The following is a 27,066-nucleotide window of genomic DNA, read 5'->3' as shown; positions in this document are numbered from 1 at the left end:
TGTGCTCCATGCAGGACGTTCAAGCTGAGGCCTCTTGAGAGAAACCCTGACTTGTTCAGGGAAGGACCATGATACGGCATCGCCTCCAGAGCCGGAACAGCTCCTTTCAAACCATGATCAAGATGAAGCAAAGGGCGTGCCCCAGTGTCCAGAGGTCCCCCTTCAGCTGGAGGCATGCTATGCACCCCTGGGTGGGAACAGAGCTGGGAGCTGGAGCACCATCACTTGCCAGGGGCCAAGAGCACAGCAAGAGAAGGATGGGATGGATGGTCCTGGCAGCTTCAGAGGCAGGACCTTGTGCAGGTAGTGCAGAGTGGACATGCCTAGGTGGGAAGCAGCTCTGGGTATGCAAGCTCAAGCACCTCCAAGTGCTTCATGACACCAGGAGGCGGAGATGTGGCCGGTGGCTGGCAGGCCTAGGCCTCTTGTAAGGTCTATGGAAGCTGGGGCTGATCAGTCAGGTGGGCTGCAACCACGTGCCATCCACGTGGCTGAAAGGGTCTCGCCCCTCTTACTTGTGAGCTAGTCCAGCTTCCAGTTCACTAGTGAACTGCGCACGCACACAGTGCTCCCACCCGAAGCTGGCCCTGGACACTCGGTGTTTCCAGCTGCTGGGTCCCTAGGACCTGTGTTCCCTTCTGCCGTTGCTAGCAGCCAGGCCTCTGGACCCACTCCCCCACCGGGTACAGAGTGGGGCCACACAGAAAAGGGTTTGGAATCGCTCTCAAAAAGAAGGTAGGACGTACTGTGGTGGCTAGGTGCAGGGCTCGGTCAAACAAACAAACCAGCCAGCCGTTTGCTTCTGTGTGACTAGCTCCTTGATCCCCCTTCTCTCCAGTTCCCGTGCTTGGACATCCCCCTCATCCTCCTTGACTCCCCCTTTCTCCGCCCTTGTCTCCTCCCAGTCAAGGGACCTACCCCCGGGTTATTTTCCCCCCCTTGCTCCCAGGCTTGCTACATCTGTGGGCAGATTTGGTGTTCCGGGTGCTCGGTCACCTTGGACTTCCATGGCATTACCGATGCGGTTTCCTGGGTACTGCTGTCCCTGCCAGATCCCTCTCCCCAGAATGACCCCAACTCTTCCCTCAATTATCTGTGAAGTGTGGCCACCTCTCACATCAATCCCTCTTAACCACCTGCGAAATCTGGTACTGGAATAGCAGAGTATCCACAGAAGACAAGTTTTCTTCTCTAAGGCCTTCTGTCTGCTCTAAGCAGATATGGGGCACTACCTTGAGGTCAATTTTCAAAAAAAAAAGCAGGCTTGAGTCCAGTTTGTTTGGGGCCCTGTTCTGGTGCCTGTGAAGCCATGCTATGCCTCAAGTGCCTTGAGAGCAGCTATTCCACTTTCTGACAGAGCCTGCCCTGTCATCCTAGGGCCCAGGTTGGCACTCAGTTGTGTGCCTTATGTCTATCCACACAAGCCAGGATGGCAGCAGGAAGCTCCTGCACCTTTCACGAGCTCTGAGGCTGCTGTTCTCCAAGCCACTGCTCTCTACTCTCTGGGGACCTAGTCCCGCTCAGCAAATGCAACGCATGTGGCTGGCACCTGCTTGTCTCCCATGACTGCCCTACACTCCAGCATGTGAGCAAAGCAGCACCATACAGCTGTAGAAGGCAAACTGATGAGATGAGGCTGATACAGGATTTACCAAAGCCATGGAGAATGGCATGTGTGCCTGAGAGCAGGAGCATCCTTCTCTGTCTAGAGCTTCGAATTGCATGCCTTTGGCCACGCAGACCAGGTGCCACCGCTGCCCTTCTCAGCGTTGGCCCAGAACAGCAATGTAACTCCTAGACAGCAAGGACATGCAGCCTGCCAGAGGGTGTTGCTGTGGCTGACACAGTCAGCGTGGACTGTGCTGCATCTGCGTTTCACTGTGCTTTGTGCAGGAAGGTTGACACTGCTTGGGTATGCTTGGCTTATTTGGCTTGCACATCACTGCTTGCCTGCCGCGGCTGTAACCAGATTGGCTCTTCAACACCCAAACACGTGCACACTGCCTGGAGTAGTTATGTTCTCTGGTGTATGTTTTTGGGGAAGGACCTGGTGGCAAACGGCTGCAGAGAGCAGGGTGGCAGTGAACTTCTTAAAGAGGCTATGATGCCACACTTGTGTTTCTCCTGCTAGCTGTTAGCAGGCAGCGCTCAGAGTCAGGCGCTGCTGCCTGCCCCAGGGCCTGCACCCCCTCAACCCGCAAGCAGAGCATTCAGCGAGGGTCCCTCGGGGATGTCCGATCCCAGCTTCTGCCTCCCCTCCTGCTTGGAACCCCCATGCTGCCTCCCCCTGCCCGTGCCCAGCACTCGGAACCAGCAACTCTGTGACATCAGCACTGGGGCCAAGGGTACCGCGGGCAACGTGAGCACCGCGGGCACTACTGGTAGCAACAAGCCCTCGGTTCTTGCAGCTGCCACGTGCCGCTGGCAGCGATGAATTTGCTCCCCCTCCTCGTCCTGCTGGCCGTGTGCCGGCCTGTGCACGGCACGTGGGACAGCTGTGGGTAAGTGGGCCGAGGCTCTGGGACGGAGCTTGGGCAACCCTTGTGGGGTTCACTGGAGGGTGTCCGCTTGTCCCCCGTGGCCACACCGCAGCTTCCCGAACCCCACGTGGGAGCCTCAGTTCCTTGCCAGCACCCAGGCTGCTGGCTCAGCTCGTCTATGCGGCTAGAGCAGAAACGGGGGTGGACGGACGCACGCCCCACGGCGTTCCCTGGCCCTGCTGCCCATGCAGCGCCTTGTGGGGAGGGAAGACGGCTGACCTTCAGCCTGAACAGCAGCAAGCCATCGAGCAGGACAGTAATGAGTTTCTGGTTACAGCGGGAGCTGCGGGCTCCGGCCCATGGCTTCTCACTACGGCATGTCGCGCGTCGTGGGTGGCACAGATGCCCAGCCGGGGGCCTGGCCCTGGATCGTCAGCATCCAGGATCCCTGGAAAATAGGCACGGGGCATATATGCGGAGGGTCCCTCATCAGCCCGCAGTGGGTCCTCACGGCAGCTCACTGCTTCGTTGAGGCCAGGTAAGGAGGACCAGGGAACGGGGATATCCCCACAACACCAGCAGGTGCCCTGTCCGCAGCACCCCGTGCTACTCCCGTCCCGTTTCCCTGCAATACACCCGCTGCCTGGGCACTGCAGAGCCCAGCTGAGAGACTGCTCAGGAGAAGGCTGGGCTCGTGCCGCTGCTTCCTAGCAGCCTCCAGCTCGGAATTCCTTGTGCCTAAGGCATGCTAGGGCTGTCACACGCTCTGTGGCGCTGCTTTCCTCTCTCCCTTGTGAAGCAGAAGGCAGGGAACTGCCGGGCTGCTGCAGCAGCACATGGCTCCGCTCCCTCTGACCCCTCTCCCCGTCTGCCTTCCAGCTATGTCACGATGTGGCGCGTGGTGATCGGAGCCACCCAGCTGACTCGGCTCGGCCCCGAGGCCCAAGTGCGCAATATTAAGCGGCTGCTGGTTCACGAACGCTATAGTAACCTCTCGGAGAGGAACGACATTGCGTTGCTGGAATTGGACCAGCCTGTCCAGTGCAGCTACTACATACAGCTTGCCTGTGTGCCCGACGCCTCGCTGAGAGTGTCAGAGCTGACCACCTGCTACATCAGTGGCTGGGGTTCCACGACCGCCAGATGTGAGTTCCCCAAAAGTACTCGTGTCCCGAGCGTGAGCTCGGCACGCTGGGGAGAGGGCTTGGGCTTCCCGACAGCAGAGGCGAAAGCCAGAGCCAGGCTGCGGGGGCGTACGCCTGTCTATAGAGAGATGGGCCCGACCCGTTACCCAAAGCACGACCGAAGGGAAACACCGGTGCAACACCATCAAGGTGCAAAGCCAAGCCCTAGGGAAGGGGTTCACCCAGCCAGGGGAGCAGAACTGGGGACGAGCTGCTGGGTGTTAATTCCTTTCTGTGTCCACAGCTGGAAGATCAGCTGATGTCCTGCAGGAGGCCAAGGTCCACCTCATTGACGTCAACCTCTGTAACAGCACCCGGTGGTATAGAGGGGCCATCCACACCCACAACTTGTGCGCTGGCTATCCGCAGGGTGGCATCGACACCTGCCAGGTAGGAGCGTGCTACAAGTCAACCCCCAGCAGCACAGGCAGCCCTGTCACAACCGCCCAAACATACCCCGGCGCGTGCTTCGCCTGGCAAGTCACCCTCCCGCTGTTGGGGCTTACCTCCCCTTCCCCATCTGCAGGTCCTTGCCCAGTGCCCCCTTGTCCCAGAGGCCTGGGACTCTGCCCAGAAAGCCCATCCAGTGCTCTTGGCAGCCCACAGGTCCAGATCCCAATGCGGGAACATCCGTCTTCCACACATCCAGGATCACTGTGCAGAGATGAGAGGCAGCCCTGCCTTACAGGCCCACGACCCCCCCCAGACAAGGGTCTGTAGGCTCCAGCACCTGAGCAGAGCCTTTCTGTGCAGTGAATACAGCTCTGGCAGGTGCTGTGAGAGGGAAGGAGACAGCCATAGTGCTGACAGAGGCCACCCAACAACACCTTAACCCTCTCTCCTCTGCTGCAGGGTGACAGCGGTGGCCCTCTCGTGTGCAAAGATAACACCTATGACTACTTCTGGCTTGTTGGAGTGACCAGCTGGGGGAAAGGCTGTGCAAGAGCAAAACGGCCCGGAGTCTACACCTCCACTCAGCACTTTTACGACTGGATCCTGGTACAGATGGGACTGCGCCCAGCAGTAACATCTACTCCAACATCACAGCCAGTGTTCACCTCAACCCCCTTTCAGAGGCCAAAGCCAATACCAACGCAATCGGGCAGGTTTACACCCTGCCCATTTCCACTCCAGAAGCTGGTGGAATTCTTTAACCTGCTGCAGGAGCTCCTGCAGGTCCTAAGGGGAAAAAAGGCTTGAGCAGCAGGATGAACAGGATCCAGCGCAGGCTGCAGTGTACCATGACCTTTTCCTTCTGCCGCAATGCCTGCTGATGCAAAGGCAGCCGCAGTGTCGAAGGCCTGCTCTGTGCTGCCCAAGCTCCTCTGATTGCACACAAATGCTGAAGTTGACTTAGTTCTTGAAATAAAGTTGCCAATTTTCACAGTTAACCATGTTTCAGTCCAGTTCAAGTCTCCTGTGCAAGGCCGGGACGTCCATGCCCGGCACTTGCAAAACAAGGCTGCAGGCAGACAAGTAGGGCACAAAGGGGAAGCGTCACTCAAAAGGGCTGAAACTGTGCCTGGTCAGAGGAGGGTGAGGGTGCAGTGGAAGAAGGGAACACACAGTTCCTAGGGGGCTAGCGGTCTTGGGGAGAGCAGTTAGAAACACAAAGTGTCTTATAGTGGCTACTGGTGGGATCCCTTGTGTGTGTACAATGCACCAATGAACTTGAAACTGACTCTCTCATGACCCAGGAGAGATGGATCTAGAAAGACCCAAGGTTTGCACCAATGACTAGGTAAGGAGCTTGACATCCAGCCACGTATATTACATGGACTTAATTTCTACGCTGTTATTTGAGGAATCTATGAATGTGCTTTGCTTATGAATCTAAGGAGTGAAGGTGTGTTTATGTTTCACTGGTAAACAGCTAATCCTGATCATCTGGAAGGGCAGAAAAGGACTGAACTGTGTTCATATTTATGTAAGTGGTGGTTACATATGCATGGGTGTTGGTAAAAGCATTGCTCTATGTCAGTCTGTTTTGCCGTTCACATTAATTGTGTAAGTCTGTGTGTTTCTGTGTCTGGCTCTTTGGAATGCAGCGTAAGTCTCTTGGACACACACATCGGAACAGCAGCAGCCACATCCATTAGGCTGGGATAGGACAAGCCTCCTGGGTGTGAGAACCTACCTGATTCAGCTCTAGCAGACCTGAAAGGAGAAATCCCTCATGTTCAGAAGTCTGCTGGATCTGGCTGATCTGTAACAGAATGGGGAAGGAAACCCAAAGAAACTCTGCAGCAGAGATGACAGGGGTGGATAGAGAGGCAGCACTGGCTAGGCTGTGAAAGCAATGGGGAGGGCTGGCAGTTGGACTTGCACTGTATAGTAACCAGACTGCCTTATAACAAAAGTTCAGGAAAAATGCAAGCTCAAAGCTTTATAAAAAAAATTCTTTAGTGTTTGTTTTCTCCAGTAGGTACCATTAAAGCATCTGCGCAGGACCCTTCCCTGCGGGTCCAAGAGTGCCTTCACTCTCCTGGCAAGATTTGCCTTGAAGAAGCATGCAGTAACTAGCAACCATGTGGATACTTTCACCCTTTCCTTGACCATGATGTGCAGTGGCTAGGGCCGAGTCAAGGAAGGTCATGCTCAGACAGTCTCCCACAAGAAGGGGAGAAGCCCAGCTGCTCATCACCAGAGCTCTCAGGGCATGAGAAAAATCACTTTCCTCTGTGAAGGCCAGCTCTAACTAGCCCCAGAAATCTAGAGCAAATGGAAAAATAGACTCAGGGTCCAGGGCTTAGGCAGATGGGGGCTTCTCTTCAGGGCAGCTCTCTTTATCCGACGAATTCTCACTCTTCTTCTGCAGGTCAAAGCTCTGGAAAGGAGCAGGACAAGGAACTGCTGAGAAGCATGAGAGCAACAGCTACGCTCTGCTGTGGTTCATTCAAATTTGGTCTAGGGCATTGTGGGCTCTTCAGAGGGTCACCATCTCGCCCCTTCCGGCCTAGACACGAGCAGCACACAAACCCTATGGTGTCACTAGCCCAAGGCAAATCTTTCCATGCCTGCAAAGTTTCACCCTTTGCCACAGGCTCTGCTTTCCCTGAGGGAAAAAAGAGCAGAGCTGCTAATCGCTTAGGAGTGCCGTAAGCAGAGCCTTTCTTACCTCCAGTTCTCGCATGACCTCGTCCATGAAATCTCCTGAATTCTGTTTGTAAGCAACTGCCAGTTTGATAGCATCATTGAAGAGCTGATGAGAAGGAGAATGCTTGTCACTCAGAGTAAGGGGCACTGTGTTTCTGTAATGTATGGAAACTGTTCCCATACCCCAAGAAAAAAAAAAAACCAAAACACCTCTGCAACTACCTATAGCTACCAGGACCTCACAAGCACCCAAACAGATGTACTAGCCCATTTTCTGTTTTCTGTGCCTACAGCAGTCTCCATGTCCTTGGACTGTATAGGGGTCTCATGGATGCTGAGCCAAATAGCTATGTTTTACCTTCACTACATTGGTGCCATCTGCAGCAGACACAAAGTAAAAGGGCAAACTGAACTTCCGGGCAAAGTTGAAGCTTTTCTGGGTCACCTTCACATCCGCTGGGGGCAAAAAAAGAAGCGGTCAGTAAGACATCACTGTGGGCTGAATGCCAACATATGCCCAAGTGGTAGAACAGATGGAGACCAGAGCCTGATTTAGCTGTCAAGGCCTCCTCACTGTAGTACAAGGCTAGGAGAGTCCTCCCCAAAAGCTCTAGGGTTTTAAAAGCAACAGCATCAGCAAGCTGTTGACAAGAAGACACAAAAAAGTTCTTGTTCATTTATTCATGGTGCTTGACTAAATTATAGATGGATTCTGCTGTGCTATAAATGAATAATGCTTTGCAGCTTAGAACATATCGGTTCACTTGCTGTGAAGCAACTATGAATGTTTTCCAGGCACTTCCCTATGATTTTTGCTGTGTGTCCACATGACCTGGACATCACTGCCAGTACTAGTCATGCCTCTCCCTCCAGTTTGGCCTTTTAACCAGAACTCACCACTGCCTTTATGCCATGTTACCTATATTCCTGTGAGTCAAGGGCATGCTCACACTACACAAATGACTCAACTGTTACATATTTTTACTTAACGGGGAGTTAGGTCCAGCTACCCCAACCTTAGTAGGCCAGAAGCTTTATTTCAGTTTTGGAACAAATCTACTGCATATTTACAGGACATGCTGACACAGCAGTAACAGCTCAAAGTTTTGATAGATATCCAGCCTGTATGTCAGCACAGGAGGATGACTCCACATGATTCGCCTTTTCTCATAGAAGCAACAGCTGAAGTAGTTCAGACTCTAAATGCTTGCCAGTGAGCACTGCCCAGGCAGCTGCTCCCTACCTCTTTGCAGGAAGCTGGATCAACTGTTCTACAGACTGGGCCTGTGTTAAGAGCTGTGGGCTGATCATTTTCTAGTCCAGGTGGAATACAGCAAGTGAAGGCAAGGCAGAGGACTGTCTTGGAGCAGTGTCCACTCATACACAGAACACTAAGAGCAGGATTCATCTACACAGAGGTTCTGTCTACAATATGTCTGTCAACACCAAGTCCATTTGCCTTGGACTTCCTGTACAGTCCATGCAATCAGTGGATTCAAGGCTGGCTTGACATGTCCTATAGGAAAGGCTTTTATTAGGTAAGATCAGTCCTGCCCTAAACCACACCACTGAACAATAATGAACTTCTGTAGACTACAGTGGGAGCCCAGACACATTATTCAGATGGACACACCCATTCATAGCTGCCATGATTTCTACCATGAATGTCAGCGAGGAAGAACATGTCTGACACTGTACTTGATAAAGAATAGCAGACTATGGTCCTAAGGGTATGTGTTCTCTCATTGATGCTGAGCAGAAAGCTGATGTGTTACGCATTCCCACAGGATGCAGGAGACAGATCACAACCCAAATGATAGTAATAACGAATGCCTAGCTGGCATTCCTAAGAGGAGGGAATAATCCAGTCATCTGCAGAGGAAGGTGAACAATTTTGCCAGCAGGTATACTTAGACACTTTAGCACAGAGGAGTCCCACGGAAACCTGCAGGCTGAATTAGCAATACAAAGGCAGTTACTGACTGTATCAGGGGAAGCCACATAACAGATTATGCGCCTTTTCCAGCAAGACATCCTGCAATTTTTTACTAGGTAGTGCTCCAATCAGCTTTCGGGTTCTTGCTGGATGAAATGGGCAACGTGGTAATGACAGAATTGGAAGGACATCACTTGAATAAACTTTAAATAGATCAGATTTGTATTTTTATTGCTAGTAAAGCAAGCGCAAGAGCCTGTAAGACAGCAAGCAAGGTCAGTAGAGGACCCAGCTATTCATTTGGTAAAATACAGCCCTGAGGGACTAATACTCAAGAACTCATCTGGACCTAACAAATGAATGGTATTCTTTCTGAGCCAGGTCAGAAGAGAATCACATCACAATCCTGAGAGGTAGAAAGAAGATATACTCACCATCAATTTTGTTGGCCACCACAATGCAAGGAATCTCTGGGCGGAATTCTCTCAGCTCCTTGTACCAGCTGTTTAAGTTCTTGTAGGTGACTTTCCGCTGCACATCAAACACCTTCCAAAAAAGGACCAGGTATCATGGGGCCAACAGCAGGACAGCGCCTGATCAACCCACGGCACCAAACACAAGTATGGAATCCAGAATTTTCCCAGGAGGACATCAACAAAGAAAACTGGCTTTTGTTAGAAAGGATGAAAGAGAAAATGGAGAATATCCAGCAAGCCTTGAAACATGCACCCAGGCCATTTCTTTGCATAGTGCAGGAAATAGTCCCTCATTTTCCTTTCATTCTTATTTTGTACTATGACAAGCACTCTATCACCCATGACAGTGAACAAGCACTAGGAAAGATCTGTTCTGCTAAGTAGGGTCAGATATGAGGCTTCTCTATTTTAACAATTAAAATATCAGTGAAGTTGACTGATGCTCACAAGTGATGAGAAATAGTGGAAAGTTAGAGCAACAGTACAAACCAAGAGACCTAAGTGGGTTAAGAGTCAGGAAACAAGACTGATCTGAGCTAATAAATGGGAAGTGCAAAGTATAGGAAAATAGAAAGGCAAAAGACCGGAGAAGAATGTCTTATATAGTAACCTGCCGAAAGTCAGAACAGTTTTGTACTAATCCAATAGTCACATCCCAGAACAAGAAAGGAATGACCTCTCCCTCACATCACCTTTGACAGGACTGCTTGTAAATAAGTACTTTCAGTTGTTTGTACCACCTTACTGGAAAGGCAGTGACAAAAGTAAGGAAATGTAGAAGATAGCAAAGTCAGGGAATATAGTGAGTGCCATCAGGAAAGGCAGAAGAGAGCTAAACATACCCAACTACACTGGTTTTATCTGGTGAGAGAAGAAAGAACAATATAGGAAAGTTTTTTAAACCACTGGAAGAGACAAGAAATATAAGGCAGCGTAATCATAAAAAGTAACATACAGGCCAAGTGTCAGCTGGGACTGTTATTAGTCAAAATTCCATCAGACCACAGCTGAGACACTACCCTTACCATGATACAAGCATGAGCCTTATGGTAATAGGATGCATGCATGCTCTGGAACCTCTCCTGTCCAGCTGTGTCCCAGAAGTCTGTAAGACACAAAAAACAAGCTTAGAATGACACAACTTGCCAGGTTCTGTCTTCCTCACAACTTAAACCCAGGACACAAAGCCCAGTCCATCTACTCAGGGTCACAAATTAGATTTCACCTCACTAATCTGAAACATTCCAGGGCTAAGAGATTATGCAAAACTAGTACCTTTACTTAGCAAGGCTTAGCTACGAGTCGTGCTGACACTGAACATTGCTATAAACATATTAGCAAAAGAGAAGTCATCAGCAGACATGACTTATAAAGGACAGTAAGACAAAGCTAGTCAAAAGTGCAAAGAGTCATAACAATGTTCTTTGTCACTACAGATGACAACAGGAAACAAAATCTAAACATCTTGAAACAGCTTGATTGCTGACACGGTGATATATAGCCAGGTGCCTGTCATAGGAAATGTTCCATCTCCTTTCTCAGACAGTCTAACTCTGATCTTTCCAGGGGCATGACTCGTTCTAAAATTACAAAGGGTCAGTAAGTTAGCCTGAGACAGACAAGTCCCAATTCATTAAGTACCTTGTAGACTAGGTATGAAGCATACCTGAACAGTCATCAACATTTTAATGCCTTTTTTCTGTTTGTGCGTCTCAGGTAGAGGTCTCCCCACCTCTTCTTACTAGATTTATAGGCTAATATTTGTGTCTTATTTGTTGTATAAATTTACACAACTTCCAACTAAGAACCATCAGATACAGTTACACTTCCGTCAGCTAGACTGAAGGACGCCACTCCACCCTAAGCTGAATAAGCCACTTTCCTTAGTGTTTACTTTGCATTAAAACTAGTTGCTGACTGGGTACTGTATTAGACTTGCAGGATGGTAACTTCTTAAACTGCCCAAAATATAGGCAAGTACTTATCAGAACACATTTGCATTAATTTTGGCTAGTTCTGCTTAGCTTCTAAAATTGCCTGATCCTCTTAATGTGCCATTTCAGAATCCTCACTTACAAGGAAAAAAGAGGTGCCAGTGACCACAACCTACTGAATGTCCCTAAATTAATTTCCCAAACAATGTGGCAGCTGTCATGAGAGAACTTGTCATGGCTTATTGAAAAACACTGATGCTTTTATTACTAAATCCTCCAGATCTTGCCTGTCATACCCCATGTAACTCCAGAACATAGGAATTTATCAACCTTAAAATCCTTGGGAATAAATAAGATTCATATAGTAAAGAAATACACCACATTTTAATGCAATCCTAACTCTACCACACAGAATTTGGCAATGGCCATTAGGAGTAAAAATTAAACTAGCAAGGGAAGTGGTAAATCTGCACAATTTAAAGCCTTCAGATCAAACTACCAGTCTTTACAAATCACACTTCATGACAGGTCTTCTCTGCAAGGTAGCTTGGATGATCAGCATTATGTTCATAAAAGGTGAAAACAGAAGATGCTGTGAACTCCTGTATAACACAGGCCAGATGAATTACTTAAACTAGAGCAAGTTACTTAATAAAGTACTAAATCCATGTTAAAAATAAGTCCCTGACATATGAATCCATACTTTTGCAAGTTGCCTTAATAGTAATTTCACTTACTGGTTAAAAAACTCCCCACCTTATCTTTTGAGTTTACCTAACATCAGCTAGAGTCTGTTAAATATTTCTTGCTATGCTGAAGCCTCCTTTTGTACCAAGTTCCTGTTTGCTGGTATTTTACCTTCTCCCTGAGAAGCTAACCAGACTCAGTCTCCCATCATTAGGCCCCTTTTTACCATCTTTCAATTGCTCTCATGGCTCTTTTCTGAAACCTTGTATTGGGTTTAAGTAGCAAGGTTTTTGTAAGGGGTGGAAATGCCCTATGAGAAAAGGCAGAATAAAGTGATGTCATCTCCCCTAAAAGAGAGAAGAAATAGAATCTCAGAATGGGTTGGGTTGGAAGGAACCTTTAAAGATCATCCAGTCCACTCCGCTGCTGTAGGCAGGGACATCTTCTCCCAAGTCACTAGTGATAGGATGAGAGAAAATGGCCTCAAGTTGTGCCAGGGGAGGTTTAGATTGGATATTAGGAAAGATTTCTTTACTGAAGGCATTGGAACAGGCTGTCCAAGGAAGTGGTGGTGTCACCATCCCTGAAGGTGTTAAAAAAACGCGTAGACATGGCACATCAGGACATGGTTTAGTGGGCATAGTGGTGTTGGGTTGACGGTTGGACTCGATGATCTTAAAGGTCTTTTCCAACCTAAACGATTCTATGATTCTATGACCTTCCACTAGATCAGGTCGCTCAAAGCCCCATCCAGCCCAACCTTCAACACTTTCAGGGATGGGGCATCCACAGCTTCTTTGGGCAACCTGTTCCAGTGGTCCCTGAGTGTCACCACGCTCAGCATAAAACATTTCCTCCTTATGTCCAATCTAAACTTACCCTCTTTCAGTTCAAAACTCTTGCCTCTTGTCCTGTCACTACAGCCCCTGATAAAAAGTCCCTCTCCATCTTTCTTGTAAGCCCCCTTTACATATTGGAAGGCCACAATAAGGGCTCCCCAGAGCCTTCTCTTCTCTAGCCTGAACAACCCCAACTCTCTCAGCCTCCTCTGCTCCAGCTCTCTGATAATTTTCATGAACCCACTCTAGTAGGTCCATGTCTTTCTTGTACTGGGGATCCCAGAGCTGGATGCAGTACTTCAGGTGGGGTCTCAAGCAGAGCAGAGCAGAGCAGAAGAATCACCTCCCTCAACCTGCTGGCCACGCTTCTTTTTACACAGCCCAGGATCAATTGGCTTTCTGGGCTGCAAGCGCACATTGCTGGCTCATGTCCAGTTTTTCATTCACCAATAAAGGGGAAAGGTACAGTGTTCAAACATGTAGAAAGCTGGTGCAAACGGAAAGGGAAAAAACTTGTTCAGTGTCCAGGAAACACAGGAAATAACTGGTTTACCTTGAATAAAGAGGATTTGCATTAAGTATCAAGAAAGAAAGACTTTCTAGCAGTAAGACCCCTGATATGTTGGAATAGCCTGCCGTTTTGGGTTTGTGTGGTGGGGTTTTTGGTAGCGGGGGAGGGGCTGCAGGGCCGGCTCCTGTGAGAAGCTGCTCAAAGCTTCCCTGGCTCCAAGTTGGACCCGCTACTGGCCAAGGCCAAGGCCAAGCCCAAGCCCATCACCGATGGTGGTACCACCTCTGGGAGAACGTATTTAAGAAGGGAAACCTGCAGTGGAGAGAGGAGTGGGATGTGAGAGAAACACCTCTGCAGATACCAAGGCCAGTGAAGAAGGAGGGGGAGGAGGTGCGCCGGAGGAGGGGATGCCTCTGCAGCCTGTGGTGAGATGTCAGGCTGTCCCCCTGCAGCCCATGGAGGTGAGTGGTGGAGGAGATGCCCACCTGCAGCCCATGGAGGATCCCACGCCAGAGCAGGTGGATGCCCCGAAGATGGCTGTGACTCCATGGGAAAGCCCATGCTGGAGCAGTCTGTGTCTGAAGGACTGCAGCCTGTGGAAAGGAGCCATGCCAGAGGAGTTTGTGGAGGACTGTCTCCCACAGGAGGGACCCCAGGCTGGGGACAGAGTGAGGAGTCCTCCCCTTGAGGAGGAAGGAGTGGCAGAGACAACGTGTGATGAACTGACCCCAACCCTCATTGCCGGTCCCACTGTGCCGCTGGGGGGAAGAGGTGGAGAAAACTGGGAGTGGAGTTGAGCCCAGGAAGGAGGGAGGGGTGGGGGGAAGGTGTTCTAAGGTTTGATTTTACTTCTCAGTATCCTTGTTATGATTTGATTTGTAGTAAATTAAATTGATTTTGTTTCTTCCCCAAGTTGAACCTGTCTTTTGCCTGTGACCATAAGTGGTGAGTGATCCCTCCCTGTCCTTGTCTTGACCCAGAAGCTTTTCTTTATATTTTCTCCTCATCATCCCACCGGGGCTGGGGGGGAAAGAGTGAACGAGCGGCATCATGGTGCTCTGTAACCAGTTGGGTTTAAACCACGACAATGGCCTAAGCAGTCTTTGTCATTGGGAGTCTTTAAATACATAAAATATATATATATCAGTGAAGAGTATCATTAAGTAGAGTTTCTCCGGTGCAAAGATGTGCAAGATGACCTCTCACAGTCCCTTCCAGAGCTGCAATACTCTGAAAACACAGAAATCATAGTGATATAGGCAGCAGTACAGACTATCAGCTCAAACCATAGAACAAGATAATGTTTTTCTTGAACTTCCATCTGTAACACTGTCCTGGTTTCAGCTGGGATAGAGTTAACTGTCTTCCTAGTAGCTGGTACAGTGCTATGTTTTGAGTTCAGTATGCAAGAATGTTGATTACACTGATGTTTTCAGTTGTTGCTAAGTAGTGTTTAGACTAAAGTCAAGGATTTTTCAGCTTCTCATGCCCAGCCAGCAAGAAAGCTGGAGGGGCACAAGAAGTTGGCACAGGACACAGCCAGGGCACCTGACCCAAAGTGGCCAACAGGGTATTCCATACCATGTGACGTCCCATCTAGTATAGGAACTGGGAAGTGGGGGCGGGGAATCACCACTCGGGGACTAGGGTGTCAGTCGGCAGGTGGTAAGCAATTGCACTGCGCATCATTTGTATGTTCCAATCCTTTCATTATTACTGTTGTCATTTTATTAGTGTTATCATTATCATTATTAGTTTCTTCTTTTCTGTTTATTAAACTGTTCTTATCTCAACACATGGGTTTTGCTTCTTTTCCCGATTTTCTCCCCCATCCCACTGGGTGGGGGGGAGTCAGTGAGCGGCTGCGTGGTGTTTAGTTGCTGGCTGGGGTTAAACCACGACAAACACACAGTGAACAATACTGTGCTGTCAGAGGCTAATTCATATAGGTTAAAGCAATGCTCCATTGGCACAAAAAATAGAAAGTTAGCACTTGTGGTAAAACTGAAGTTATGGGATATTTGAGAGTATGACTGATAAACAGATGACAGATAAAGCTAGGATGCTTGTAGTCTATCAAAAAAACTAACAAAGATTGAGATAAAATAGGTGATATTTTACAGTAATATCATACAGGCTGGACATATCCAGAGAAAGAATTTAAACATTCTATAAACTTGAAATATAGCGATTGGTACATACACCCAAAGTAACTAACCAATCAAAAATACCCAACAAAAGGATGACCAATAATAGGAAGATTGTGTTAAAATGTATTAAAAAAACAGCAACTAAAATAGTAAAGTAACCTATAGCATGGATTTTTAGAATTGGTGCTGATAAGCAGCTAAATCCCACTGTAGACTATTTTGTAATTAGCATATGGCATATTTCTTCTCCCTTATTTATTATACTGACAGAATAAAGGAGCCTGAATATGGTTTCATACTGCAGCTAAACTGATATAATACCTAGCCTACAAGGAAGAGCAAGTCCACTCTCTACTCTTCCTTCCTTTGCCTGTGCATTCCCACCTGCCCCTTTCACCAGCACTGGTGTGTATAAACCTCCATGGTGAAATGTTTTAGAAAGCCAAATGAGTAGAAACCCATTCACTTACTTTGTTAGCAGTTAATATGCATGATTAGCTTCCTGAACTGGTTTGACAATGGACAAGGCTAGGCCTATAAGTGAACACTGGTGGTACATAGGGGAAAAGGACTGCAACTTTCATGGGCAGCTAGCTTAGCTTCATAAAATTTAAATCTTAGTTAGCTTAGTTCCATCGTGACACTGCAACCTGAGCAACAAGCACTTTGACTAACAGTGACCAACACAGCTAAATCAGCATTCTTGCAGCAATTACTTTAACAGGTATTCAGTTCCTTGAAAAAAACAAAGATAACCTTTGACTTAGATATCTCCTTGCCTGGAAGTCAAATGTAAAAGATTACTGGCATAGCTGAAGAACCTAATAACTGAACAGCGATCTGACCTGGTAGATGAAGGGAGAGTAGTGGCTGTTGTCTACCTAGACTTCAGTAAGGTTTCCAGCACTGTCTCCCATAAGAGCCTCATAGAGAAGTGGTTGATATATGGGCTGGATGAGCAGTCAGTGAGGTCGACTGAAAACTGGCTAAATGGCCAGCCAAGAGCATGGTGATCAGTGGCATGAAGCCTAGTTGGAGGCCAGTTAGCAGTGTACCCTAGGCATCAATACTGGGTCCAATCCTGTTCAACATCTTCATTAATGATCTGGATGATGGGGCAGATTGCACCCTCAGCAAGTTTGCAGATGACACAAAACTGGGAGAAGTTGCTGATATACCAGAGGGTTGTGCTGCCATCCAGAGGGACCTGGACAGGCTGGAGAAATGGGATGACAGAAACCTCATGAAGTTCAACAAGAAGTGCAAAGTCCTCCATCTGGGGAGGAACAACCCCCCAGTTTATGCTGGAGAAAGCAGCTTTGCAGAAAAGGCCCTGGGTGTCCTGGCTGACACCAAGCTGACTGAGAGCCAGCAATGTGGCTTTGCCACAAAGAAGGCTAATGGTATCCTGGGCTGCATTAGGCAAAGTATTTCTTTGCCTCTACTCAGCACTGGTGTGGCCACACCTGGAGTGCTGGGTCCAGTGCTGTGCTCCCCAGGACAAGAGAGACATGGACATACTGGAAAGAGTCCAACGAAGAGCCCCGAAGATGATGAAGGGACACGAGCATCTCTCCTGTGAGGAAAGGCTGAGAGGGCTGGGACTCTTTAGCCTAAAGAAGAGAAGGCTCAGAGGTGATCTCATCAATGAGTATAAATACCTGAAGGAAGAGTGTAAAGAAGACGGAGCCAGGCTCTTTTCAGTGGTGCCCAGTGACAGGACCAGAGCCAACAGGCACAAACTGAAACACAGGAGGTTCCCTCTGAAAATCAGGAAACACTTTTTCCACTGTGAGGGTGACTGACCACTGGCACAGGTTGCCCAGAGAGGTTGTGGAGTCTCTCTCCTTGGAAACATTCAAAAGCCACCTGGACATGGCTCTGGGCGGCTGCCTGTGGGTGGCCCTGCTTGAGCAGGGGGTTGGACAGACTGAACTCTGGAGGTCCCTGACAGCCTCAACCATTCTGTGGTTCTTTGATCCCTTCATTACTCCATTTCTGTGCCTACAAACCACTGTTTGGCATCCTCTTGCCACAGCAAGGAATTCCTCTGCCACATTTTTGGGTCCATACATTGCTGAGTATGCCAACTGCCCTGTCGCCGTTTCCCTCCCCGCACATAGCCGGCATCACCCTCTCCCCGGGACGCACGGAACACCCAGCTGCCCCCCCCCCCCCCCCCACTTACCCACGAGGACCGCCTGCCCGTCCACCCGAGCACGGTGCTTGTAGAGCGTCAGGGCGAAGGTGGAGAGCTGCTGGGGGCGGCTGTGCCCGTGTTAAGGAGTCGACGGAGGAGTACGACCCCCCACTCTGCAGCGACCGCCGGCGCCGGGCCGGCACCCGCTCCCCGGGCCGGGCCCGCCGCAGTTCGCCGGGCCTGGCCGGGCCGGGCCTCCCGCCGCGCTCCGCCGGGCAGGGCCGCCACCTGCGCAGCGGCGCAGGGCTGCTCAGGGCGCAGGCCCGGGAACAGGGACGGGAACTAAGGGGCGCACCAAAGGATACAAGCCGTCGAGCAGGAACCTCTCCAGCAGCCTGCGGGAAGAGCACCACAGCCGTTAGGCCGCGGGACCAAGCCGCCCCTTCCCTCCCCTCCCCGCGGGGAACCGGCCGGGAGGCAGCGTGCCCGCGCGGCCACTCACTTGGACTTGCCCACGGCGCTGTCGCCTAGGCAGATGATCTTCACGGTCTCCTCAGCGCCGGCCGCGGCCTCATCCCGGGCCTGCTCCGCCGCCGCCGCATCCGCCATGCCACCGCCTCCGCGTCCCCGCTGCTACGCGACAGGGCGGGCCCCGCCTCCGGCTCCGCCCCCCGCTTCCGGCTCCGCCCTCCTCCGGCTCTGCCCCTCCCCGCCTCCGCCCCCCCCTCCGGCTCCGCCCCCCCCGCCTCCCGGCCACTCCGTGCGTGACTGAGCGCTCCGCCCCGCCCTTGTTAAGTGCGTCACGCGCGCGACGCCCCACCCCGCCCGCCGTCACCGGCGCGACGGTGCGCCATGGCGGCTGCGGGACTGTCCGGGCGGCCGCTGCAGTTGACGCTGGCGCTGCTGAAGCCGGACGCCGTGGCCCACCCGCTGGTGCTAGAGGTGAGAGCTGGGCGGACCGGACCGCCCCGCCGGCGCCGCCCGGCCCGGCCTGACCCCCTCTGGTCTGTCGGTCCCATCCGGTCCGGGGCGTCCTGGTGATGCGCATCGCCCGCCCAGCCGCTGCGCCTCTGCCCGCAGGCCGTGCACGAAACCATCCTCAGCAACCGGTTCCTCATCGTGCGCGCCAAGAAGCTGCGCTGCGGACGGGAGGAGAGCCGCCGCTTCTACCGGGAGCACGCGGGTAGGCGGGCCGGGGCAGGCGGGCGGGCGCAGCGGGCGGACGAGCTTGGCCGGCGGACAGGGCCGGGGCCGGCGGAGCTGGGCCGTGCGACTCGGGCCGTCTTTCTCCCGCAGGGCGGTTCTTCTACCAGCGGCTGGTGGAGTTCATGGCCAGGTACCTGCTGTGCCCGCAGCCGGGCTGCGCGGGGCGCGGGGAGGGAGCTATCTTGCTTTGCAGGTGGACCCGTGTCTTGCCTGAGCAGTGCTTCTGCATCGGGAGGGGTCCACCTCGGTGTGGGATGCGCCTCGTCAGGAGCTGGTGCTTGTGGTGTACCAAGGTGGAAGGCTCCGGGCTCGTGGGTGGAGAAGTGTCAGGAACCAACTCTGCTGTAACAACAGCAGTACTTGGTGGGGGGGCCATCCCCAAAGGTTGTGGGTACCATCACCTAGGAGGAGGTCATTCGTGCAAATGCTTTGCTTCTGAGGCATGGTCTCAATGTCTGTGTCCCCTCCCAGAAAGCACTGCATGGCGGTTGCACTTCGTTGCTTCTTTGCGCTTTCTGTATTTATAAGAATGAATGAGCTATGCCCTTTTGTAACCTTATCTACTTCTGCTCTTCCCTGGTCCTTTTCTCAGTGGCCCCATGTGGGCTTATATCTTGGCCCACGAGAATGCTGTACCCCTCTGGAGATCCCTGATGGGACCCACGAAAGTATTCCGAGCTCGAAACAGCGTCCCGGACTCTATCCGAGGAGCTTATGGCCTTACTGACACCAGGAATACCACTCATGGCTCAGGTAGACCTGTTCTTCTTGGCTGAGTGTTGGGCAAAGACTGGAGCTCAGGGAGGTGTGAATGATGGTATTTTGCCTGCCTTTGCTTGCTTTCCTTTCTGGGAGTCAGAGTTAATGATTTGCTCACTTTTGCAGACTCCAGTCACACCTGTCCTGGTGCAATCGAGCCTGGCACTTTTCTTTATGGCTTCTGCCATTCCCTTTAGAACATAGCACATATTTGTGGTGCCAGACTGGCATTTCTCATCCTGTTTTCCTCTGTTTTCCAACAGATTCACCAGCATCAGCCAGCAGAGAAATTGCCTTTTTCTTCCCGGAGTTCAATGAACAGCTCTGGTACCAGCAGGAAGAGCCACGTCTGCGCTCTGGGCAGGTGTATTACAATGCAGAGGAGCGTGTCCACTGTGTGTTCAGGGATGAAGAAACAGAGTTGACCTGAATTACCCAGGGGTATGGTTTGCTGAGCTGGAAGTAGCTGCTAGGCGCACTGTTTGGGTCAGCCCCCTAACAAGATATAGAGCCATGGTATGTTTTAAGGAGTATGGGGGAGGGAAAGACCTAATGCATATTACGTTGTGCTACCTGGAATTATGTTATTCACGCAACATACAGCTGCTGGGGCATTTTAGGAAAAAACTTCTCAAGTAGCAGTACTCCAACTCGATATAGAGGTCTAGCCATGCAGTTCACTGGTCCCTCCCATGTTTATTTGGATATGAGCAGTATGGGCGAGTTCATCAAAGGGATAAGCGGAAAGGGAGTTGCTAGTTCCAGCTAGGATATGATTGGTTTTGCTGATAGTAGGCCTCAGATTCTTAATATTTACTCTGTTCCCACAGTCCCTTATGGAGAAAAGAGGGGAAAAAGAATATGAGAAAATGCAGCGGTAAGCAGGGCAATGTTAACTCTCCTGTCCTTGCTTTCCTGGTTCCAAGCTGAGAAACAAGGCTGCCTTCAGTTTTGTATCGTGATTCATATCTTGAGCATCTGGCAGAGGGCACAGTTAGAAGCCATTCTTGAGAGGAAAGCAGCATATCCTGTTGATTCAGTTTTGTCTGGGCTGACAAGCCTGGGACAGAAGTGCCAAGGGAAGTTGCAGAAAGATGTGGAGTAGTCCAGTGCCTGTGAAGGATCTTCTATTTTGGGCTTTTAGATTGCCTGGGGCATGAGATGAGTAGTTCTGATAAAACTTGATAGTGGCTATTAGAGCTGTAGATTTCTTGAATCCATAATAAAAAGCCAGAGAAGTTAATTCTGGTGCACAGAAGCTGTAGAGTTTCTGCCCAGAGCTCAGCATTGAAGCACTGAGTTCCATGTCCTTTGTAAATTATATGGACAAAGTCATTATCCAGATAACTGATAAAATTATTACATGGTGGTGCATGAGGACTTGGTTTTGAGGTACAGTGCAAGGATCTGACATGCTTATTTACGTTTTCCTGTTTGATGCATTTTGAGATCTCTTCCTGTAGGAGTTTTTAATCCATTTAAACTGTCCCCCTAATAGCTTCTCACAATGCTGATTTTTTTTTTTTTTTTTTTAATTAAGGTGCCATGTTGTGCTGAGTGAATTTCTTTTGGATAATTTCAAATGCACTGTGTTGGTGAAGGTACCTTTGTAGTAATGTACTTGGAGTAAGAAGTTTGTTAGCTTGACTTCATTTTCTGAAGCTATGCATGACTAGCATTGATGATACTAGTCACTAAAGCTGTTGACAGAGTCCCGAATTTACTAGTGCATTATTGTGTCACAGATCAAAGGCAAGTTACTCTTTGTCTAGTTTAAGACAACTATGTAAAACATTGGTCGTTTGATTGAAAAATATTTAATTGTAGGAAGTGCTGCCGTAGAGCTTCCTTGATTAAATACATCAGTATTTTTCTTCCTTCCTTACTATTATATGAGGTTAAATGCAGTCACTGTTTTGTTTCAGGTACAGATCAAAAGGATGTGCGGAATATTTCTGCATTTTTTGCATTGCTGCTTTTATTTTCACCAGCAGTATCCAATGGTGGATCTGTTCACGATCGAGTATGCGTTTATACAGGTCTGAAATCTTGCTGTCCTTAATGCTACTGTCAGTTGATATGTTATCGATTCCCTGAGTTTCTGTTAAATTATGTGTGGCTTTCTTGTAACTATTAACCCGTAACTATTTTTTTTCACCTTTCTTCTTTAGATTGTGCTTTCTTTTTGGATATTAATATGGGATATCATTAAATGATAGTTCCTAGCTTACACTTCTCATTTTAAATGGTTGGGGTTTTTTTTTCTAGTCACTTGCAATTATTACATTTGGGGAAACTGACCCTTTCAAAATTTCAAGTACGGGTAACACTGGCTTAGTGGCGCTGTATTTTCACAGAATAATTATCAGATCACAATCACCATTACTTAGATAGCTGCCAGTTGTTGTGTCCATATTAACGTTTCTTTGGTCCACCAAGACTGTACCTGAGTAAAGGTGGTCAAAAATGTACAGTCCCATTTCTCTAGAGTCTTTATTTTGCAAATCTAAAGATGGTCCGTGAACTTTATCAGGAGATCTAATATTGAAATATTTTGCGTTAGATGCAGGAGATAGTGTCAAAAATTGTTTTTAATATCAAAGGAAGCCTTTGGATATATGAGATGACAGCAGATGCTCTCTGTTTTGAGGATTCTTATGAAAGTACTTCTTTTTTTTCTTTTTCTTTCTTTCCCCCTCCTTGTAAGTGCTCAAGAAATGTTTTTTAACTTCTCTAGTGATACTTAGCATCTGTTTGGTATACCTCCTGGTGCCTCTCAGTCCTGTGGTGAATCACCTTACAGAACTAGGTGAAACCTCTGATTTTGTTTTTTTTTTTTTTTTTTTACTTTGAGCCAAACCATTCTTAAGAAATCTTGGTAATGCCTACTACGTGCTATTTCTTCTCTTTTCATAAAGATTTTTGGTTGCTTTAATTGAGTTCCAAACATGTTGTAAAATAATAAAGGCAAGTTATCTGAATGCTGGCTTAGCTTAAATTTGTAATGTCTGATGCTGCAATAATCTTATGCACAGTAGACATTTTTACTTTGGTTGTTGTTCTCTTCTTACTAATGCTTAAATGTCTTCTGCCTGTTGTTTATTTGCACAGAAGCATGGTACCTGAATATTAGACTGAAGGATGCTGAACCATACAGTTTCTGCATTCTACAGTTTTCTAGAGAAAGTGCTCCAGTATTTCACAGAAACACTACAGTCCTGTTAACATAACTTATCCCACCAACTGTTTAGCTTCTAGACCTTTCCTTGCACTCAGGAGATGGGACAGATTTCTGAAGAATTTCCCTGGAACATCTCTTCTCTGGAAAAGATAAATGTAGTCCCATTTTTAACCTAAGTACTCAACTTCAACAACAGCTTGCATAACTGACTACTCTTTTCTTTTTTATATTTTTTTTTTTCCTAGGTGTTTGAAAATATGGAAGCCAGGTTTTGTTTATCTGGGGTATTTTGGAAGGAAGGGGAGCAAATAAAGATAAAAATCTCTAGTACTAGATAGTCAATGGGGAACCTAGTGTAAAGGTGTTTGAATGCAAGGGCAGTTCATGTCCTGGACGTGTTAGTAACTGGGGTCAGGATCTGATGAAGAGAGATGGAAAGTGTTTTTGCCTGGAATCTACCAGGGCTTTGGACTGTGTATCATGTAGATATGGTTGTCTTGCTTCTGGACCCAAGCAAGCCTATGAAGCAAATGTGGATCATTACGTAGGCCTGAGTACAGTCTGTTGTGTGGGGGTTTTTTTCCCTTGCTTGTACTTCTACCTTGTCAAGCCCAAATTAAGTTTGGTTAATAAGTCCAAATCTAGCCCCTACTTGACCTGTGTTGGGCATAAGGTGGGAGATTGTTTTCTCCATATCACAGAAAAATAACAGTCATGGTCTATTTTTTCCTGCAGTTCGATGTTCCTCTTGCTCTTTGGTCTTCCTGTTCTGTATATACAGAGTTTAGGTTCTTGAGGACTGAGATGCTTGGAGCTAATGGAAAGCTTTACGCTCAGTTCATAATAAGCCAAGATATTAATGGGCCATGATGCAAGTACAGACAGACTGTAAAGTATAGCAGCGACTCCTGGCATTACACTCTTTCCATTGCTGAGAATGGAGCTGCATATGACTTTCAATGGCAAATTGGACCTTTTGCAAAACAGACTTGCTTTAGAGCCAGTCCTGTGACACAGGTAATAAAAATGCCTCAGCAATCATTTGTCTCAGGATTTTGCTGCCAGAAGACTTATACCACCTTGTGGAGGGAGGCATTTACAAACAGCAGGTGAAGGGCAGGCGTGGCAGCTGCAGTTTGCTGCAGTCACCTCAGGGTTTGTGCAGCTGTTGTGTACTGGAGGTGTCTCGGATGCAACAGCAGATTCTGGAGAACCTTTGCACCAGCAGCTGCTTAGTGGCATATTCTCTCCAGGAGATATATCCATAGTCACAGTGTTGACAGAGGAAATAGCATGGCCAGCAAATGCAGTCCAAGGATTCGTTTAGTGTTGTTTAGAATCTGCTGGTACTCTTCACCTCTGCACCATCCCACAGAAGCCAATTTGGAGACTCCATCACCTGCAGCATGGAAAAAAAAAGTGCTTATTTTTGTCTGTTTTAATCTGATCTGCAAGTCCTCTGAACTTGCTCCAACAGGTTCATGCCTTTCCTGAATGGAGGACTGCAGAGCTGAATGCAGTACTCCAGGCAGCGTCTCACAAGAGCGGAGCAGAGGGGCAGAATCACCTCCCTCAGCCTGCTGGCCATGCTTCTTGTTACACAGCCCAGGATTGATTGGCTTTCTGGGCTGCAAGTATGCATTGCTGGCTTATGTCCAGCTTTTCATCCACCAGTACCCCCAAGTCCTTCTCAGTAGGGCTGCTCTCAATCCCTTCATCCCCCAGCCTGTATTGATACTGGGGCTTTACCTGACCCAGGTGCAGGACCCTGTGCTTGGCCTTGTTGAACCTCATCAGGTTCACATGGGCCTGCTTCTTGAGTTTGTCCAGGTCACTCTGGAGGGCATCCTGTCCCACAGGTGTGTCAGCTGCACCACTCAGTTTGGTGCCACCTGCAGACTTGCTGAGGGTGGGCTTGATCCCACTGTCTATGTCAGATGAAGATACTAAATAGTACTGGTCCCACTGTGGACCCCTGAGGGACACAACTCATCACTGATCTCCATCCAGACATTGAGCCATTGACCACTACTCTCTAGATGTGACCATCCAACCAATTCCTTATCCACTGAACAGTCCATCTATCAAATCCATATCTCTCCAATTTAGAGAGAAGGACCTTGTGGGGGACCATGCCAAAGGCCTTGTAGAAGTCCAGATAGATGACATCTGTAGCTCTTCCCTTGTCAACTGATGTCACTCCATCACAGAAGGCCACTAGGTTGGTCAGACAGGACTTACCCTTGGTGAGGCCATGCTGGCTGTCTCAAATCACCTCCCTGTCTTCCATGTGTCTTAGCAAAGCTCCTAGGAGGATCTGTTCTATGATCTTCCCAGGCATAGAGATGAGGCTGACAGGTCAGTAGTTCCCAGGGTCCTCCTTTCTACCCTTCTTAAAAAAGAGTGTAATGCTTCCCTTTTTCCAGTCACCAGGATCTTCACCTGACTGCCATGACTTTTCAAGTATTATGTATGGAGAGTGGCTTGACAACTACATCAGCCAGAATATATAAAAGAGGCTTATAAGAAAGACAGAGTAAGACTTTTTACTAAGGCCTGTAGTGACAGGACAAGGGGCAACAGATTTAAACTGAAAGAGGGCAGGTTTAGATTGGACATATGGAAGAACTGTTTTATGCTGAGGGTAGTGAGACACTGGAACAGGTTGCCCAAAGAAGTAGTGGATGCCCTATCCATGAAAGTGTTCAAAGTCAGGTTGGACGGGCCTTTGAGCAACCTGATCTGGTGAAAGATATCTCTGCGTATGGTGGGGAGGTGGGGTGGGGTGGTGGACTAAATCTTTAAAGGTCCCTTCCAACCCTAACCATTCTGTGATTCTATGAAAAGTCATTCCAACTCTGACTTTCATCCTGTGCTAAGCATAAAGGTAGCTGGGCTAGCTCAAAGCCTGGCATCCTGGTACACTGCAGCAGGCATACTTGCTGCAGGGATTCTCACCTGCTGACAGAACCCAAACTCACCACTGGCAGAGTACAACACCAGGACAGAGACTGAAAAAATGCAGTGAGCACAGAACTGCTTGCAGATCATCCTCCCATCTGTTTTTCTCTGCATAGTGTTTTCCAAGTAGTCTTGAGCCTGCAGTCACAACTTGTGTTATGTCAGAGTGCCACCCATGTAAATTACAGTGCAGTATCACCTAGTATCTGTTGTCTCTTTACATGAAATGCTGCACGTGGGGGCTTGGGTCCAGTGGTGAGTTGCTTTAACAGACCCTGTTAAAAGTGTATAAATAAGAATTTATTTTCCTAGAGGCATGTGCCAGAACACACATGAAGCATTCAGTGTGGAAAGATACCTGGTAGTTGCCACCTTGCACCACGGTTAGTCTCTAGTTTTTATAGGAAGCCTTTTCTTTGAAAAAAGTTCCTAATGTCTTGGAATTCTTATCCCTGGCAAAGGGACCCCTTTTCTGCAGTTAGAAGGGAATGAACCCATTCTGCTGCTGGTTTTGTTCAAAATTAATGGAGCTGTTGTATTCCTCCTTTAGCTTTCTGATCAGAGTAATGATGTTTGTAGGTCCACATATGGAAGGAGAACTGAATTCTGTCAACTTTATTTCATGTTTATTTGACAGTTTTCATATGCCCTTGTGGGCTCTGGTCCCTCTGCAAGATGCACTTCTATCTGACGTGTTTTCAGTAAAGCAGTCAGGAGTGGTCAAAAGGCAACTGAACAATAGGAATGATGAAGAAAGGGACTGAGAACACACTGTAGAGACTTGCACATCTCCCAGCACCACTTGACTTCCTCTCTGTGTCAGCAATTGGACATCTATTACCACCCCAGCCTTCTGATACCTGACATCATCTCACTTCAGCACATAATTACTTGGTTTCTTAGCTATTTCCTCTGGATTTCATCATTTTTCTGTTATTTTACTGACAGGTTTGAAGAATGTATGGATTGGTGAGATAGTTGCCTATTCCTGCGTGGAAGACACATGGATATGTCCAATCCACAATTTGGTGCAATTCTGGCAGTTTAACTGATGATTGGCACTGGAGAAAGGCTTATTGAGGACATGGTTGCTACCCTCACAATCTAAGACTGCACTTTGTTAATACCTTGGTACTTTCAGTACTGAGATGGATTGAATCTCTTTGGCATGCAGTCTTCCCTGAACATACTACTGTTTTGCCTGTGATTTTATTCTATGGCTTCTTTGTCAGGCACCTCTGTCTTTACTAGGTCCTTGTCTTCACAATGTGAAAACAACAGGCCTGGTATAAGACCAAAGCCATGTATTCTTTGGCATCTTACAACTTCCTTCTATTTAGCACTGTAAAGTAAGATTCATCTTTATAAGAAAGACAAGTGGTTCATGCAGTTGGATCTAATGAGACAAATCTTGTCTTTATTGAAATCGGCATTTTACTTCTCCGCAGTCCTGGAAAGAGTTGGACACCAGCTACTGAAAAAAGGATAGATCAAATGCAAAAAGGGAAATACTGAATAGCAGTAGA

At 48.5% G+C, this 27,066-nt stretch overlaps 3 protein-coding genes across 5 annotated transcripts; 2 read left to right on the top strand and 1 right to left on the bottom strand.

Annotated features, from left to right (window-relative positions):
* The first annotated feature begins 187 nt into the window (after nt 1–187).
* LOC142029649 (acrosin-like) lies at nt 188–5,070 on the top strand. Of its 2 annotated transcripts, none has more exons than XM_075024469.1 (5): nt 188–303; nt 2,818–3,018; nt 3,360–3,625; nt 3,909–4,054; nt 4,517–5,069. In XM_075024469.1, exons 1-5 carry the CDS (start codon nt 263–265, stop codon nt 4,862–4,864), a joined length of 1,002 nt encoding a protein of 333 aa, XP_074880570.1. In that variant the 5' UTR covers nt 188–262; the 3' UTR covers nt 4,865–5,069. The 2 variants fall into 2 exon arrangements, with proteins under 2 accessions (XP_074880570.1, XP_074880569.1); XM_075024468.1 differs by lacking the exon at nt 188–303 and adding an exon at nt 2,335–2,501 and having other exon boundaries at nt 4,517–5,070.
* Nucleotides 5,071–5,551: 481 nt separating this feature from the next.
* RABL2B (RAB, member of RAS oncogene family like 2B) lies at nt 5,552–18,085 on the bottom strand. The gene is made up of 8 exons (XM_075024470.1): nt 17,936–18,085; nt 17,799–17,828; nt 17,482–17,561; nt 10,198–10,277; nt 9,131–9,242; nt 7,119–7,216; nt 6,783–6,866; nt 5,552–6,491 (listed from the first exon to the last, which is right to left on the bottom strand). The coding sequence occupies exons 1-8, from the start codon at nt 18,040–18,042 to the stop codon at nt 6,414–6,416; spliced, it is 669 nt and encodes a 222-aa protein (XP_074880571.1). The 5' UTR covers nt 18,043–18,085; the 3' UTR covers nt 5,552–6,413.
* A 183-nt stretch (nt 18,086–18,268) lies between these two features.
* Nucleotides 18,269–22,379, top strand: NME6 (NME/NM23 nucleoside diphosphate kinase 6). 2 transcript variants are annotated; one of them, XR_012649968.1, is made up of 6 exons: nt 18,269–18,375; nt 18,514–18,616; nt 18,730–18,769; nt 19,232–19,392; nt 19,662–19,914; nt 21,324–22,379. XR_012649968.1 is itself a non-coding variant. In XM_075024465.1 (6 exons), the coding sequence occupies exons 1-5, from the start codon at nt 18,286–18,288 to the stop codon at nt 19,826–19,828; spliced, it is 561 nt and encodes a 186-aa protein (XP_074880566.1). In that variant the 5' UTR covers nt 18,269–18,285; the 3' UTR covers nt 19,829–19,839; nt 21,324–22,379. The 2 variants fall into 2 exon arrangements, 1 of the variants encoding a protein (XP_074880566.1); XM_075024465.1 differs by having other exon boundaries at nt 19,662–19,839.
* Nucleotides 22,380–27,066: the final 4,687 nt, after the last annotated feature.

The sequence above is a fragment of the Buteo buteo genome, chromosome 4 (assembly GCF_964188355.1).
Source record: "Buteo buteo chromosome 4, bButBut1.hap1.1, whole genome shotgun sequence".
In the NCBI taxonomy this organism is placed as follows: domain Eukaryota; kingdom Metazoa; phylum Chordata; class Aves; order Accipitriformes; family Accipitridae; genus Buteo; species Buteo buteo.
The sequence above is the reverse complement of the archived record's forward strand: the minus strand, read 5'-3'. Positions and strand labels throughout refer to the sequence as shown.

Excerpts from the sequence above, each read along its gene's own strand:
- LOC142029649 (XM_075024468.1), top strand. The coding sequence starts at position 2,431 with ATGAATTTGCTCCCCCTCCTCGTCCTGCTGGCCGTGTGCCGGCCTGTG. Across the intron at positions 3,019-3,359 it reads CACTGCTTCGTTGAGGCCAG|CTATGTCACGATGTGGCGCG; the intron begins GTAAGGAGGACC and ends TCTGCCTTCCAG. Across the intron at positions 4,055-4,516 it reads GTGGCATCGACACCTGCCAG|GGTGACAGCGGTGGCCCTCT; the intron begins GTAGGAGCGTGC and ends CCTCTGCTGCAG.
- RABL2B (XM_075024470.1), bottom strand. The coding sequence starts at position 18,042 with ATGGCGGATGCGGCGGCGGCGGAGCAGGCCCGGGATGAGGCCGCGGCC. Across the intron at positions 17,562-17,798 it reads AGGTTCCTGCTCGACGGCTT|CCGCCCCCAGCAGCTCTCCA; the intron begins GTATCCTTTGGT and ends ACACGGGCACAG. Across the intron at positions 6,867-7,118 it reads ATGGCACCAATGTAGTGAAG|CTCTTCAATGATGCTATCAA; the intron begins GTAAAACATAGC and ends CCTTCTCATCAG.
- NME6 (XM_075024465.1), top strand. The coding sequence starts at position 18,286 with ATGGCGGCTGCGGGACTGTCCGGGCGGCCGCTGCAGTTGACGCTGGCG. Across the intron at positions 18,376-18,513 it reads CCCACCCGCTGGTGCTAGAG|GCCGTGCACGAAACCATCCT; the intron begins GTGAGAGCTGGG and ends CTCTGCCCGCAG. Across the intron at positions 19,393-19,661 it reads GAATACCACTCATGGCTCAG|ATTCACCAGCATCAGCCAGC; the intron begins GTAGACCTGTTC and ends GTTTTCCAACAG.